At 36.8% G+C, this 18,429-nt stretch overlaps 1 protein-coding gene across 1 annotated transcript in view; it reads right to left on the reverse strand.

Annotated features, from left to right (window-relative positions):
* The window catches only part of LOC150101479 (uncharacterized), a 599,391-nt gene that overhangs the window by 552,389 nt on the left and 28,573 nt on the right, over positions 1-18,429 (reverse strand). Inside the window, exon 3 of the mRNA XM_090400199.1 lies at positions 3,264-3,550. Within this exon, the coding sequence (XP_090256325.1) occupies positions 3,264-3,550 (287 nt within the window). The remainder of the gene's footprint in view (positions 1-3,263; positions 3,551-18,429) is intronic.

Raw genomic sequence — 18,429 nt, forward strand, 5'->3', positions numbered from 1 at the left:
TTCATCCTGCAAAACAGGCAAACTGGCCTTGAGAACTCAACACTACAGGACATAGGATACACAAGGGTGTAGGGCTGACCACCTTATCCTGTGAATGGTTTAGGTCCGATGATTAATAAACCCTTGACACTGAAAGGTAAAAGAGGGTAAAAGGAAAATGAGAATGAACTGAGAACTATGAGCAAAAAATAGCTGTTCGTATGGGAATAGTTTGGTTGGGATTTTATTTTGATTGTGTATTGCAAAAACATTTGCTGATATTGAAATGACAGTAATGATTTATTTGGTTTGATGTAAAATAGGAATAGGTTATGTCCTAAATGCACCAATTACAATTACTTAGAAGTACACAAAACACAGTACTAAGTGCCTGAGGGTGAACAGGATTCAGCCATCACTGCACACTGTTTCTGGCAAGGTATACATCTGTGACTCATGAGTTTTGATTAGATAGGTGCTTGGGTGAGGCAGAGAAAAAAATATCAGTCTGCACCACAAGGAAAAGATATTTGATGCTCTCTAGTTAATAAAAAACAAGATGATGACTCAGAATTAACACATTTCACATTGAAACTAGGTTTTAAAATTAAGACACATTTTGTGGTGAAAATCTAAATGCCTTTGCAAGCACAAAGGAAGAAAGATGATCAATGGCTTGTTGCAACCATCTTTCTACTCATGACAAAATCATTGGCAGAGAGGACACTGCTTGTAGATGGAGGAAGCTATTCCCTGGTCAAATCGACTTTAGCTCATGGAGTTCTGTTGAGAAAGAGTAGATTCCACCTGGAATTGGAAGGTTGATAAAATAAAGTAAGTAAGGGAGGGGCAGTACCTCTAAGATCACAGTTGCATACATCATTCAGTATAACACACCTTTTCAAGCTATTTCATATGCTTTTTCATGTCAAATAAAACAGACATGATTGTTGGCTTGTTTAGAAAGAATCTCTGAATTAAATGAGTGCAATATGCTGAGTGTAATTTTTATATAAACCAAATTGCATCTAATAAAAAAAATAAAGTTACTGCCTTTAAGAAACCACACAAAACTACAGTTAACTATTCTTTTCACAATCTTGAAAAGCAGCTGGTCAGATATAGGGGACAATAATTTGTTCGAATTTGTGAATCCTTACCTGGCTTTGGAAAAGAAAAAAATTACCCTTTGCCAGAAACTTACTCCTGCAGAAGATTGTTACAGAGATAGTTAATGAAGGATGAGGTGACAGATTTCATCATCTCATAATGGATGTTAACTGGTCCTACAGTACTTTCTTGACACTGATGTAGCAGTTTAGTTCTTTCTTTCTTTCTTGAACTGCCTGTTGTAGTATTTAATACAAACAAATAAGGAGTCTTTCTTCTTTAAGGCTAAGAGTTCAGAGGAGTGGGAAGACTGATGATGCTTTGGCATAGCTCTTCCTGAGAGTATCTGGAACTGTACATCCATTGTATTCCAGGATTAAAAGTAATCTTCCAATCTTATTCTGAATCTCTTTGGTGTGGTTGAGTTTATTATTTAAGATGTAAACTGGATTCAAGTCACTTTGGCCCTGATGATAGATACATTATGTTGTGCAGGATTACACTGGAAAGCAATTAAATTTATTGGTGAGAAATGAAGCTTGATGTTCCAGACATGCAAATCTTATCTAGAACATGAAGTAGGTTCCATTCTGATATTACTTTCTAGAACAGTTTGTAGAGTCACAAGAATTGGCATTCCTCCAACAGATGCTGCATAAAGAAGCTACTCTAAATGAAACATTCAGTTTCTTCAATATGATTATCTTAATGGAGTTTCTTTTACAGATTATGGGGATTCTGCCACTCATTCTACATCTTTCTGGATGAAGAATAGTGACATTGGTCCTGCTGGACATTCAGTTGTTCAGTGAATAATTAATGACAGCATATTAGTATATGTTCCTATGCTTTCTGCTTCTTGTTTCTTTGCATCACTTGCAGTTTCTAAGGTTTCTGAACATGTTACATGCCTATTTTGGGTTTGCAAAACAGAGACATAACGAGGAGAGGAGAGTAGAGTCAAAGAAATGTATGATCAGTGGAATACCACAAGGTTCTGTACTTCAGCCATTACTGTTTAGCTTGTATGTTAATGTTATTAAAAATGGTCTAGAGCAGTGTTTCTCAAACTTTTTTCGACTACGGAACACTTCACAAATCCTGAAATTTTCATGGAACACCTTGGTTATTTCGTAATGTATAAATTAATAATTGGTAATTTAGTTGATTTTTATTATTTATCAATAATTGTAATTAATTATTAATTAAACAAATTAAACCATTAAATTAATTTAAAAATGACAAATTCCAGAACTTCTTGCGGAACACCTATTCACCTTCTGCAGAAGAACACCAGTGTTCCGGGAACACCGGTTAAGAACCACTGGTCTAGAGATTAAGATTCAGTTAAAAAATATAGCCGAGACATTACTTACTGACTGATCTGAACAAACTGGTTTCATAGGCAAATAATGATTATAGGTTCAATACTGCTAAGTGAAAGATTGTACAAGAGTATTATATTAATGGTAATTTGCTTCAAGTGGTCAATGAAGGTAGAGACTGAGTAATGAGCTTCACTGACCACTTGAAGCAAATAAATTTCTTGGTGAGAAAATGAAGGCATAAGGAAGTTATTCTTCCACTTTACCATACCTTGTTAAGGAGCCATCTGGATTACTAGACTCAGATGTCACCTGGGAGGGGATGAGACAATCCAAAAGATCTAGTGGAAGATAACAAAGATGATACCTAGCATATATGGAATTGTATCAGGAGAGACTGAGGAAATATTGTCTTCAAAGTATGAGTAACAGACAGAGGAGAAATTATAGAAATACAAGCTGGAATACACACAATGGAATGAACACACACATCATAAAAACAGATTTTATAGGTCTTGTTAGAAGTGGCAGAATTTGGAATCATCTCTGGAAGCTGAGTAAAGTGTGGTTAGGAAGCATGAAATTCAGTTTCTTTGAGGTATGTGAAAACTGTGCAGAATGAGTTAACTAGTGGATGCTGCGAGTGCAAAGAAAAATAACATAGGTATTTAGGCAGTGTGCAACTTAGAAAAGGCCTAACCTAAGTTCACCCTAAAGGAGCCTGCATAATAACAAACTGTATATTGTATATGAAATTGACATTAAAGTTATAAACAATTAAAAATCATAAAAGTACATTTTTAATACCACCTTGCACATTAAATTGCCAAGCACTAAATTAGCACCTACTTTACATGCAGAAATAAGACCTTGGTCCATTAAATAGTTATAGTCATTCTGGATTGTTCTCCAGAAGTGACCTTTACTTGCTTTCATACGTTTCTTTGTCTGTACATAAGAGCCATCTGAAGTCAAAGCTATACCACTATCACTAAAAATATTTTTATGTATTTTTATTTTCTTGCTTCGATTGTGATTTCCTTCTCCATACAGCGACAATGGTATACAGCATCTTTTCCTTATTTTTTTTGACTCATTTTCACAATATCTGACTAGAGTTTTTCTTGTCCTTTTGCCTACATAAAAATAAAAACAATTAGCAATATTATACACATATAACAAAAAAAATTATAATCTTGAAAAATAATATTTCAACATAATATGCTATTGAGGAAAATGTAACTGTGGTTAACGTTCAGTCATATGTACAAATTTCCTCAAGCAACCAATGATTAATGGATGTCTGAACAAGTCTGAACAGCTTTCTGCACTATGTGTCTATTCTGGACATCCATTACAGCTTCATGCCATTGCCAGTTCTATTAAGGTAATGAAAGTTTATTTTTTCACTTGGTTAGAGTATAATAAAATTAGTTTAATCCTTTATCCAAGTGTGAGCAAACAAAGTTTGCGCCTGAAGTATCTTCAGGACTAGGGCAAGGTGATACAATCACCTGCCCTTGTATCACCTTGCCCTAGTCCTGAAGATACTTCAGGCGCAAACTTTGTTTGCTCACACTTGGATAAAGGATTAAACTAATTTTATTATTATACTATTAAGGTAATGTTTGATATTGTCAATTCATCTCATTTGGACATTTTCTGGATCACTTAACATAATTTGCTGACCCAAGCAAACATCCTACATTCTGATAATGTGGCAGAACCTGCTCCTCCAATGTGCAATTATTCGCAAAGTCAAAACATCTTGCTACAAGAACACTTCTTAATGTTGATCAAATGCATCAAATCTCCGATCATCACTCTTACATAATATCCACATCTTGGGCTCCATAATACAAAACAGAGTACCAGACCATTGCAATTCTTTTTTGTTTTGTCACTACTATTTCGCTCTCTTTTGAAACTTTCTATAAATTGCTGAACACCTTAGAAGTCATTCTAATCTTCTGTTTCCTTCTCACCTCACTAATATCAATTACACGAATGAATATCAACTACCCACATGAATGGAGAGAGACAGAGAGACTACACACACACACACATTAAAAAAGATAGAAGACTAATTTTTATCACCTGTATATTGACAACTGAAGTTAACTCTCAGCATCATCAACTGCAGCAACAAAGGAGAGTTCATTTCTTTCACATTTCTGAATAAATCTAAATCATCAGCCTAATCCAGGTCAGATACTCTTATTCTTAGATCACTTTAGTTCCCAGTCCTTCCCTTGCAGAGTCATTCAACACAAAATCAATTACAAGACTAAATAAAGAAAAAAAAATTTAACAGGCCAACAGCTACCTTGCTCCAGTTATTTTAAACCATTCTCTATATATCTGATTAACTTTGACACAAGCCTCACTATTATATAAAGCAGTCATAATAAGTTTGTCAGATATTCCCTTATGAACTTCTGTAAATTTCACCTATTAGCCAAATCAAAAGTTTTTGAAGTCAACAAAACACGTGATCACAAGTTTCTGAAATTCTAAAGATTTCTTGAAAGAGCTATCGCAGTAAAAATATTTGGTCCATGCAGTTTCTTTCCTTCATGATTTCACTTTGCACATTTCTAAGTCGCTTGTTAACTAGATCCTTTATCCTGCTGACCATAACAATTCAGAGGACCTAGAATAGATAATAAGTTAATTCCTCTATAATTCTTGTACACCATGCAATCTCCTTTCTTAAAGATGGGCATTATTATACTTCTGGTAAAGTTTCTGGGAGCATCACCACTTTGATGGAAATTGTTCAGGATTTCAGTCAGTGAAGTCAACATCCTATAACCATTTCTACTTACATTGAGTTAGCTTTGCATTAGGAACACCCATATAATGTGTTGGTCCACCTCTCTGTGCAATCACAGCTCGCAGACACCATGGAAGATATTTGACACCACAAGGTGTCAAATATCTTCCATGCATAACCTGTGGTGGAGGATCAGCATATCTTCCACGTGCAGATCCTCCATGGATTGAGTGTGAACTGACATTCTGTGGAGGAGGAGGAGGAGGAGGAGGATCAGATATGCTAGAATGGTGTGTTCTCACACACCATTCTAGCATATCCTACACATGTCCAAATTGGGTTACAGTCAGGGGGAGTTTGGGGGCGCAAGGCAGTGTGGTGAATCCATTATCATGTTCCTCCAACTACTCAGTAGTTGGCATGAGCCTGATGACAAGATGCATTGTCCTGTCAAAAGATGGCAACTGTGATCAGGATAGACCTCCAGCAGATAGGAATGGAGATGGTCGGCTAACAGGTCCCTGCAGCATTCACCATTCAGTGTTTGGGGATGATTACCAATGGATCTAGGGCATGTCATGGAAAAGCTCCCTAGACCCATAACACCACTTCCACCAGCCTGTTGAACTTCAACTGTGCAACTAGGGAATAGGGCTTCATGCTGTTTATGTCAAAATGCTAACCCAACCATCAACAGTGCAGCAGGAAATCGAACTCATCACTCCGACAACCTTTTTTCATCTTTTGAGGGTCCATTGTTGACGTTCCTTGGTTCATGTGAGGAGTTGTTTACAATGCCTGGTCATCATCATGGGTACCCTTTTGGTCTCCAGCTGTGGAAGTATGCATCGTACCTTGTTCCACATCATACCAGGTACAGCGCATAGTGCATATGGAAATGGGTCAAACTGCCCCACTGTGTGACGGTTGCACATCTTTGCTGAGATACCAGTGATGACACCCAATGCTCACCTCTAGGATCAATCACACGTGGCTGACCAATGCGAGTCCTTCTGCTGGATGTCTGTTCATGGTTAATCCAGTCCTGGTATACACCCATGATACACTAGTGCAGGAGCAAGCAACAAGTGTGGCTGTTTCCAAAATACTGGCACCTGCCCTCTGGGCACCAACTATCTGTCCATGGTCAAATTAGCTTACATTTTCATATTTCTCCATTACTGACATTAATATCCCATGGTATTTCATTATTATGCCAAATATGTAAATTGGGGGGGGGGGGGGGGGTTCTAATGCAAAGATAACTCAGCATATAGAGATATTTTATATACTGAGTATACATTCTAAATATTAAACTGTATTAATTTACATCTAACCCAAACAAGGTTGTATCAATTATTCTGCTTTGACTGGATGGAAATTAATACAGTTGCATATTTAGTTTAATTTTGAAAAATTTTGTCCCTGCAATGATCTGAATGAAACAAAAATTGAGATAGAACAACAAAGTTTTCAAAGTATTCCAAATAACAAATTTCAATAAAATCCATTTGGCCAGAGTTTAGGAATAACGAGTATGGATTGCCAGACAAAATTTATTAGATAACTGATTATATATATATTGATGGTAAAACAAATCACACAGGGTCAAAGCTGTATAACTGAGAGGAGACCTCCACATAGCCTTTAAAGGAATGCGGAGAACCGACCAGAGCTTCTGGCCTAATGTCCAATCCTCACCTTCTCGTGGTGCACCCTGTTGGGTATCTACCTGGATACTGAATGAACAAGGATGGGCTGGCAATTTGGGATTTAGCCGACCAAATTGTATTCTTATTGGCTTAAACCAATATAGAAAATAATGGTACAACATGACAAAATTTCATGCGGGCTGGGGCGTTACCGGGTTAAACAAGGCCCCATTGTTTTCGCCAGGGAACCAGGGCGGCCAGCGAAAAGTCAGATACAGGAACAAATCTGAAAGCACACCCCAACTCAACATCACCAGAGTTAAAGATTGGTAGTATCAACATAAGAAGCCTGAATGACAAAGAAACGGAGCTAGCTGAAGAATTAGATAAGTACCAGATCGACATAATAGGGATGACTGAAACAAAAAAGACAAAAACTGGTGAGATCTTTCTGAGTAATAAATACAAAATGTTATACTCAGGAAATGACAATCAAGGAAAAGAAGGAGTAGCCATAGTATTCAACACAAAATATGAGGCTAATCTTCTTGAATGGCAGGCAGTCTCAAGTAGAGTGATGTGGGCAAATATCAGAATGGGGAATTGGACAATGAGACTTATTTGTGCCTATGGTCCCCACAGAAGGTTCTACTAAGTAGAAGTGGAGGAATTTTTTGATGCTTTAGAAAAAGCAACTGACACAATGAAAAAGGAAAAGTTGGTTCTTGTTGGGGATCTAAATAGCAGAGTAGGAAATGATTGTGAGACATACAAAATTGAGAGGAGACCTCCACATAGCCTTTAAAGGAATGCGGAGAACCGACCAGGGCTTCTGACCTAATGTCCAATCCTCACCTTCTCGTGGTGCACCCTGTTGGGTATCTACTTTGATACTGAACGAACGAGGATGGGCTGGCAATTTGGGATTTAGCCGACCAAATTGTATTCTTATTGGTTAAACCAAAATAAAAAATGATGGTACAACATGACAAAATTTCATGCCGGCTGGGGCGTCGCCCGGTTAAACAAGGCCCCAGTTGTTTTCGCCAGGGAACCAGGGCGAACAGCGAAAAGTCAGCTACTGGAACAAATCTGAAAACAAACCCCAACTCAACATCACCAGAGTTAAAGATCGGTACTATCAACGTAAGAAGCCTGAATGGCAAAGAAATGGAGCTAGCTGAGGAATTAGATAAGTACCAGATCGACATAATAGGGGTGACTGAAACAAAAAAGACCAAAACTGGTGAGATCTTTCTGAGCAATAAATACAAAATGTTATATTCAGGCAATAACAATCAAGGAAAAGAAGGAGTAGCCATAGTATTCAACACAAAATACGAGGCTAATCTTCTTGAATGGCAGTCAGTCTCAAGTAGAGTAATGTGGGCAAATATGAGAATGGGGAACTGGACAATGAGACTTATTTGTGCCTATGGTCCCACAGAAGGTTCTACTAAGGTAGAAATGCAGGAATTTTTTGAGGCTTTAGAAAAAGCAACTGACACAATGAAAAAGGAAAAGTTGGTCCTTGTTGGGGATCTAAATAGTAGAGTAGGAAATGATTGTGAGACATACAAAAATATTTTGGGAAAATTTGGAGAAAAGAGCAAAGCTAATAATAATGGCAAATATCTGTTGGATTTCTGCTCAGGACATGGACTGGTTATTACTAATACCATGTTCCAACATAAAAATGTGCACAAATTCACATGGAGAGAAGAGGCTAGGAATAAGAAAAGTCTCATTGACTGTGTTATTGTTGATAGTGATGTTTTCTCCCTGGTGCAGGACACCAGAGTGTACAGAGGATTTGAAATTGGAAGTGATCACTATTTAGTCTTGAGCAGGATAAAATTGAATTTCATATTGAAAAGAATAACATGTAAGAAAGTTTTAAAGCGAATAAAAGTTGAGCAGCTCTCAGATGTAAACTGTAGACTAAAATACAGAAATATTATTGAAAAGAAAATGAAAGAGTTTGAGAACAGGAATCAAACCTTGGAGATTCAGTGGCAAACTCTGAAGGAAACATTGATTGATTCTTCCAGAGAGGCATGTGGTGAGGTTGTGTGCAAAGATAAAAAAATCAGAACTCCCTGGTGGACACAGGAAGTTAAAGAGGCAGTGAAGGAAAAGAAGAAAGCATATCAAAAGTTCCTGGCAAATAAGTCAGCTTTTACTCTTACAGAATACAGAGACAAATGTAAGAAAGCTAAACAGTGTGTAAAACTAGCTAAACAAAAGTCATGGGAGGACTTTGGCAAGAATATAGAAAATAAATATCAAGAAGGTGGCAAAATATTCTGGAGGTTGTTGAAGAAGCTTAGGAATGGAGGAAAGAGTGCTGTAAAAGGAATTAGAGATGATAAAGGTGAAATGAAAACAGGAGAAAAAGATATCCTTGAAGTATGGAGTAATTACTTTGAAAAACTGCTAAATGAAACAAGCAGTGATGACAGCACAGTGATAAAAAACACTGACAAGGCATGCAGTCAGGAATACATATCCATACTTGAAGTAGAAAAAGCCATCAAAGGCTTGAAATGTGGAAAGGCAGCAGGAGTAGATGATATTCGACCAGAAATGCTGAAGTATAGTGGTATAAGAGTCTTACGGTGGCTGCACTGCATAGTTCAGAAAGCCTGGACAGAGGGACAAATTCCCGATGATTGGAGTAGAGCTCTCATAGTACCCATATATAAAAAGGGAAATAAAACTGAATGTGAGAATTACAGAGGTATTTCCCTACTGAGTGTTCCTGGCAAGATCTATGCAAGTATACTTGAGAAACGGTTGAGAAGAATTGTGGAAGAAAAGCTTGGTGAAGAACAAGCTGGATTCAGGCCAAATAGAGGCTGTCAGGATCAGATCTTCACTTTATGACAAATAGTCGAGAAAGCATGGGAATATAACAAAGATCTGTATTTAAGTTTTGTAGATTTGGAAAAGGCATATGACAAGGTGCCAAGAGAGAAGCTATTCAATACGCTGCAGTTATATGGTGTCAATGGGGCATTATATCCAGCAATACTTAGTCTTTATTTGAGTTGTGAGTCAGCAGTTAGAATTGAAGGAAGTACAGGAAGATGGTTTAATGTTAAATCTGGTGTGAGACAAGGATGTACATTATCCCCTCTGTTATTCATTATCTATATGGATCACATTATGAAGGAATGTGGTATTAAACCTGATATCAAAATTGGAGATGTTAATGTCAGCTCTTTGCTTTATGCGGATGATGTTATACTTCTAAATAAATCCGCTACAAGTCTGCAAGATTCTCTGACTAAATTGAATAGCTGTTGTAATAGATATGGTATGAAGGTCAGCAATAAAAAGACAAAGACAATGAAAATAGGCAGAATCATTGAAAATGTCAACTGTGTTGTGAATGGAGAACCTGTGGAACAAGTAAAACATTTCAGCTACTTAGGCACAATTTTTACTGAAGATGGTAAACTAAATATAGAAATAGACAACAGAATCAGCAACGCTGGTATCGTGGGAAGTCAATTGAATAAATTCATGGAATAAGAAAGAAATTAGTCGGAACACTAAATTAGCTGTATACAAGACTGTGTTCAAACCAATTTTAACTTATGGATCTGAGAGCTGGGTCAGAAGTAAAACATTTGACCAAAGACTAGAGACCGCAGATATGAGAGTCCTGAGAAAGATTAGAGGCGTGAACAGATGGCATCAATGGCAATATCATATTAAAAATGAGGATATTAGGAAAGAACTTGACATTGTCAGCATCCAGGAATGCGTTAGCAGAGCTAATCTCAGATGGTATGGTCACTTAAATAGAATGGGAGAGGAAAGATTAGCAAAACAAGTGTTCTCTGCCAGGTTGGCAGGAAAACGACCCAGAGGAAGACCAAGATATAGGTGGATTGATACGGTACAAAGTGCCTTAGACGATAGAAATATAAGATCTGATAATGTTGGAGTCTTGACAAGTAACAGACTGATTTGGAGGAAAATTGTAGATAGGAAGTTAGTAATGATGTAATTTTTTCATGTAGTACTGTCATATCCTGTACACCCCTTGAGGGTACATGGCAGGAATTTGATGATGATGATGATGATGACAAAAATATTTTGGGTAAAATTGGAAAAAAGAGCAAAGCTAATAATAATGGCAAATATCTGTTGGATTTCTGCTCAGGACATGGACTGGTTATTACTAACACCATGTTCCAACATAAAAATGTGCACAAATTCACACGGAGAGAAGAGGCAAGGAATAAGAAAAGTCTCGATGACTATGTTGTTGTTGATAGTGATGTTTTCTCCCTGGTGCAGGACACCAGAGTGTACAGATGATTTAAAATTGGAAGTGATCACTATTTAGTCTTGAGCAGGATAAAATTGAATTTCATATTGAAAAGCATGTAAGAAAGTTTTAAAGTGAATAAAAGTTGAGCATCTCTCAGATGTGAACTGTAGACTAAAATGCACAAAGATTATTGAAGAAAAAATGAAAGAGTTTGAGAATAGTAACCAAACCTTGGAGATTTAGTGGCAAGCCTTGAAGAAAACCCTGATTGATCCAGCTAGAGGCATGTGGTGAGGTTGTCTGCAAGGATAGAAAAATCAGAACTCCATGGTGGACACAGGAAGTTAAAGAAGAAAGCATATCAAAAGTTCCTGGCAAATAAGTCAGCTTTTGCTCTTAGAGAATACAGAGTGTAAAACTAGCTAAACAAAAGTCACGGGAGGACTTTGGTAAGAACAAAGAAAATAAATATCAAGAAGGTGGTAAGATATTCTGGAGGTTGTTGAAAGAAGCTTAGAAATGGAGGAAAGAGTGCCGTAAAAGGAGTCAGAGATGATAAAGGTGTCATGAAAACAGGAGAAAAAGATATCCTTTAAGTATGGAGTAATAACTTCGAAAAATTGCTAAACGAAACAAGCAGTGAAAACACAGTGGAAAAAAACACTCAACAGGCATACAGCCATCAAAGGCTTGAAATGTGGAAAGGCAGCAGGAGTAGATGATATTCGACCAGAAATGCTGAAATATGGTGGTATAAAAGTCTTACAGTGGCTGCACTGCATAGTTCAGAAAGCCTGGACAGAGGGACGAATTCCCGATGATTGGAGTAGAGCTCTCATAGTACTCATATATAAAAAGGGAAATAAAACTGAATGTGAGAATTACAGAGGTATTTCCCTACTGAGTGTTCCTGGCAAGATCTATGCAAGTATACTTGAGAAATGGTCGAGAAGAATTGTGGAAGAAAAGCTTAGTGAAGAACAAGCTGGATTCAGGCCAAATAGAGGCTGTCAGGATTAGATCTTCACTTTATGACAAATAGTTGAGAAAGCATTAGAATATAACAAAGATCTGTATTTAAGTTTTTATCGATCTGGAAAAGGCATATGACAAGGTGCCAAGAGAGAAGCTATTCAATACGCTACAGTTATATGGTGTCAATGAGGCATTATATCGAGCAATACTTAGTCTTTATTTCAGTTGTAAGTCAGCAGTTAGAATTGAAGGAAGTACAGGAAGATGGTTTAATGTTAAATCTGGTGTGAGACAAGTATGTACATTATCCCCTCTGTTATTCATTATCTATATGGATCATATTATGAAGGAAAGTGGTATTAAATATGATATCAGAATTTGAGATGTTAATGTCAGCTCTTTGCTTTATGCGGATGATGTTATACTTCTAAATAAATCCACTACAAGTCTGCAAGATTCTCTGACTAAATTGAATAACTGTTGTAATAGATATGGTATGAAGGTTAGTAATAAAAAGACAAAGACAATGAAAATAGGCAGAATCATTGAAAATGTCAACTGTGTTGTGAATGGAGAACCTGTGGAACAAGTAAAACATTTCAGCTACTTAGGCACAATTTTTACTGAAGATGGTAAACTAAATATAGAAATAGACAACAGAATCAGCAACGCTGGTATCGTGGGAAGTCAATTGAATAAATTCATGGAATAAGAAAGAAATTAGTCGGAACACTAAATTAGCTGTATACAAGACTGTGTTCAAACCAATTTTAACTTATGGATCTGAGAGCTGGGTCAGAAGTAAAACATTTGACCAAAGACTAGAGACCGCAGATATGAGAGTCCTGAGAAAGATTAGAGGCGTGAACAGATGGCATCAATGGCAATATCATATTAAAAATGAGGATATTAGGAAAGAACTTGACATTGTCAGCATCCAGGAATGCGTTAGCAGAGCTAATCTCAGATGGTATGGTCACTTAAATAGAATGGGAGAGGAAAGATTAGCAAAACAAGTGTTCTCTGCCAGGTTGGCAGGAAAACGACCCAGAGGAAGACCAAGATATAGGTGGATTGATACGGTACAAAGTGCCTTAGACGATAGAAATATAAGATCTGATAATGTTGGAGTCTTGACAAGTAACAGACTGATTTGGAGGAAAATTGTAGATAGGAAGTTAGTAATGATGTAATTTTTTCATGTAGTACTGTCATATCCTGTACACCCCTTGAGGGTACATGGCAGGAATTTGATGATGATGATGATGATGACAAAAATATTTTGGGTAAAATTGGAAAAAAGAGCAAAGCTAATAATAATGGCAAATATCTGTTGGATTTCTGCTCAGGACATGGACTGGTTATTACTAACACCATGTTCCAACATAAAAATGTGCACAAATTCACACGGAGAGAAGAGGCAAGGAATAAGAAAAGTCTCGATGACTATGTTGTTGTTGATAGTGATGTTTTCTCCCTGGTGCAGGACACCAGAGTGTACAGATGATTTAAAATTGGAAGTGATCACTATTTAGTCTTGAGCAGGATAAAATTGAATTTCATATTGAAAAGCATGTAAGAAAGTTTTAAAGTGAATAAAAGTTGAGCATCTCTCAGATGTGAACTGTAGACTAAAATGCACAAAGATTATTGAAGAAAAAATGAAAGAGTTTGAGAATAGTAACCAAACCTTGGAGATTTAGTGGCAAGCCTTGAAGAAAACCCTGATTGATCCAGCTAGAGGCATGTGGTGAGGTTGTCTGCAAGGATAGAAAAATCAGAACTCCATGGTGGACACAGGAAGTTAAAGAAGAAAGCATATCAAAAGTTCCTGGCAAATAAGTCAGCTTTTGCTCTTAGAGAATACAGAGTGTAAAACTAGCTAAACAAAAGTCACGGGAGGACTTTGGTAAGAACAAAGAAAATAAATATCAAGAAGGTGGTAAGATATTCTGGAGGTTGTTGAAAGAAGCTTAGAAATGGAGGAAAGAGTGCCGTAAAAGGAGTCAGAGATGATAAAGGTGTCATGAAAACAGGAGAAAAAGATATCCTTTAAGTATGGAGTAATAACTTCGAAAAATTGCTAAACGAAACAAGCAGTGAAAACACAGTGGAAAAAAACACTCAACAGGCATACAGCCATCAAAGGCTTGAAATGTGGAAAGGCAGCAGGAGTAGATGATATTCGACCAGAAATGCTGAAATATGGTGGTATAAAAGTCTTACAGTGGCTGCACTGCATAGTTCAGAAAGCCTGGACAGAGGGACGAATTCCCGATGATTGGAGTAGAGCTCTCATAGTACTCATATATAAAAAGGGAAATAAAACTGAATGTGAGAATTACAGAGGTATTTCCCTACTGAGTGTTCCTGGCAAGATCTATGCAAGTATACTTGAGAAATGGTCGAGAAGAATTGTGGAAGAAAAGCTTAGTGAAGAACAAGCTGGATTCAGGCCAAATAGAGGCTGTCAGGATTAGATCTTCACTTTATGACAAATAGTTGAGAAAGCATTAGAATATAACAAAGATCTGTATTTAAGTTTTATCGATCTGGAAAAGGCATATGACAAGGTGCCAAGAGAGAAGCTATTCAATACGCTACAGTTATATGGTGTCAATGAGGCATTATATCGAGCAATACTTAGTCTTTATTTCAGTTGTAAGTCAGCAGTTAGAATTGAAGGAAGTACAGGAAGATGGTTTAATGTTAAATCTGGTGTGAGACAAGTATGTACATTATCCCCTCTGTTATTCATTATCTATATGGATCATATTATGAAGGAAAGTGGTATTAAATATGATATCAGAATTTGAGATGTTAATGTCAGCTCTTTGCTTTATGCGGATGATGTTATACTTCTAAATAAATCCACTACAAGTCTGCAAGATTCTCTGACTAAATTGAATAACTGTTGTAATAGATATGGTATGAAGGTTAGTAATAAAAAGACAAAGACAATGAAAATAGGCAGAATCATTGAAAATGTCAACTGTGTTGTGAATGGAGAACCTGTGGAACAAGTAAAACATTTCAGCTACTTAGGCACAATTTTTACTGAAGATGGTAAACTAAATATAGAAATAGACAACAGAATCAGCAACGCTGGTATCGTGGGAAGTCAATTGAATAAATTCATGGAATAAGAAAGAAATTAGTCGGAACACTAAATTAGCTGTATACAAGACTGTGTTCAAACCAATTTTAACTTATGGATCTGAGAGCTGGGTCAGAAGTAAAACATTTGACCAAAGACTAGAGACCGCAGATATGAGAGTCCTGAGAAAGATTAGAGGCGTGAACAGATGGCATCAATGGCAATATCATATTAAAAATGAGGATATTAGGAAAGAACTTGACATTGTCAGCATCCAGGAATGCGTTAGCAGAGCTAATCTCAGATGGTATGGTCACTTAAATAGAATGGGAGAGGAAAGATTAGCAAAACAAGTGTTCTCTGCCAGGTTGGCAGGAAAACGACCCAGAGGAAGACCAAGATATAGGTGGATTGATACGGTACAAAGTGCCTTAGACGATAGAAATATAAGATCTGATAATGTTGGAGTCTTGACAAGTAACAGACTGATTTGGAGGAAAATTGTAGATAGGAAGTTAGTAATGATGTAATTTTTTCATGTAGTACTGTCATATCCTGTACACCCCTTGAGGGTACATGGCAGGAATTTGATGATGATGATGATGATGACAAAAATATTTTGGGTAAAATTGGAAAAAAGAGCAAAGCTAATAATAATGGCAAATATCTGTTGGATTTCTGCTCAGGACATGGACTGGTTATTACTAACACCATGTTCCAACATAAAAATGTGCACAAATTCACACGGAGAGAAGAGGCAAGGAATAAGAAAAGTCTCGATGACTATGTTGTTGTTGATAGTGATGTTTTCTCCCTGGTGCAGGACACCAGAGTGTACAGATGATTTAAAATTGGAAGTGATCACTATTTAGTCTTGAGCAGGATAAAATTGAATTTCATATTGAAAAGCATGTAAGAAAGTTTTAAAGTGAATAAAAGTTGAGCATCTCTCAGATGTGAACTGTAGACTAAAATGCACAAAGATTATTGAAGAAAAAATGAAAGAGTTTGAGAATAGTAACCAAACCTTGGAGATTTAGTGGCAAGCCTTGAAGAAAACCCTGATTGATCCAGCTAGAGGCATGTGGTGAGGTTGTCTGCAAGGATAGAAAAATCAGAACTCCATGGTGGACACAGGAAGTTAAAGAAGAAAGCATATCAAAAGTTCCTGGCAAATAAGTCAGCTTTTGCTCTTAGAGAATACAGAGTGTAAAACTAGCTAAACAAAAGTCACGGGAGGACTTTGGTAAGAACAAAGAAAATAAATATCAAGAAGGTGGTAAGATATTCTGGAGGTTGTTGAAAGAAGCTTAGAAATGGAGGAAAGAGTGCCGTAAAAGGAGTCAGAGATGATAAAGGTGTCATGAAAACAGGAGAAAAAGATATCCTTTAAGTATGGAGTAATAACTTCGAAAAATTGCTAAACGAAACAAGCAGTGAAAACACAGTGGAAAAAAACACTCAACAGGCATACAGCCATCAAAGGCTTGAAATGTGGAAAGGCAGCAGGAGTAGATGATATTCGACCAGAAATGCTGAAATATGGTGGTATAAAAGTCTTACAGTGGCTGCACTGCATAGTTCAGAAAGCCTGGACAGAGGGACGAATTCCCGATGATTGGAGTAGAGCTCTCATAGTACTCATATATAAAAAGGGAAATAAAACTGAATGTGAGAATTACAGAGGTATTTCCCTACTGAGTGTTCCTGGCAAGATCTATGCAAGTATACTTGAGAAATGGTCGAGAAGAATTGTGGAAGAAAAGCTTAGTGAAGAACAAGCTGGATTCAGGCCAAATAGAGGCTGTCAGGATTAGATCTTCACTTTATGACAAATAGTTGAGAAAGCATTAGAATATAACAAAGATCTGTATTTAAGTTTTATCGATCTGGAAAAGGCATATGACAAGGTGCCAAGAGAGAAGCTATTCAATACGCTACAGTTATATGGTGTCAATGAGGCATTATATCGAGCAATACTTAGTCTTTATTTCAGTTGTAAGTCAGCAGTTAGAATTGAAGGAAGTACAGGAAGATGGTTTAATGTTAAATCTGGTGTGAGACAAGGATGTACATTATCCCCTCTGTTATTCATTATCTATATGGATCATATTATGAAGGAAAGTGGTATTAAATATGATATCAGAATTTGAGATGTTAATGTCAGCTCTTTGCTTTATGCGGATGATGTTATACTTCTAAATAAATCCACTACAAGTCTGCAAGATTCTCTGACTAAATTGAATAACTGTTGTAATAGATATGGTATGAAGGTTAGTAATAAAAAGACAAAGACAATGAAAATAGGTAGAATTGTTGAAGATGTCAACTGCGTTGTGAATGGGAACCTGTGGAACAAGTAAAACATTTCAGATACTTAGGCACGATTTTTAGCGAGGATGGTAAATTAAATATGGAAATAGACAACAGAATCAACAAACGTGGTATGGTAGGCAGACAATTGAATAAATTCATATGGAATAAGAGAGAAATTAGTCGGAACACTAAATTAGCTGTATACAAGACAGTGTTCAAACCAGTTTTAACTTATGGATCTGAGAGCTAAGTCAGAAGTAAAACACTTGACCAAAGACTAGAGACCGCAGATATGAGAGTCCTGAGAAAGATTAGAGGAGTGAACAGATGGCATCAATGGCAATATCATATTAAAAATGAGGATAGTAGGAAAGAACTTGACATTGTCAGCATCCATGAATGCGTTAGCAGAGCTAATCTCAGGTGGTATGGTCACTTAAACAGAATGGGCGAGGAAAGATTAGCAAAACAAGTGTCCTCTGCCAGGAGGAAAACGATCCAGAGGATGACCAAGATATAGGTGGATTGATACTGTACAATGTGCCTTAGATGATAGAAATACAAGATCTGATAAGGTTGGAGTCTTGACAAGTAACAGACTGATTTGGAGGAAAATTGTAGATAGGAAGTTAGTAATGATGTAAATTTTTCATGTAGTACTTTGAGCGTACATGTCAGGAATTTGATGATGATAAATCACACATAATTGTTGTTAGACTGTAAACACAACTATTTGGAGGACTGTTCAATTTATTTTATTTTTTCGTCACAACACTCTTCAAACTGACTATTTAGTTTAGAGATTATGCTCAAAGTTATTATTGACTTGAAATGATGCTGAAGTATTGGCAGCTAGATTATTTGCTTTCTCTTTTTTTGCAACCAAGCTGTTGTGCTGAGGTAGCAATTGGAGG

Source organism: Typopeltis vanoorti, chromosome 11 (assembly GCF_054136105.1).
Source record: "Typopeltis vanoorti isolate ZY-2024b chromosome 11, IOZ_Tvanoo_1.0, whole genome shotgun sequence".
Lineage (NCBI taxonomy): Eukaryota > Metazoa > Arthropoda > Arachnida > Uropygi > Thelyphonidae > Typopeltis > Typopeltis vanoorti.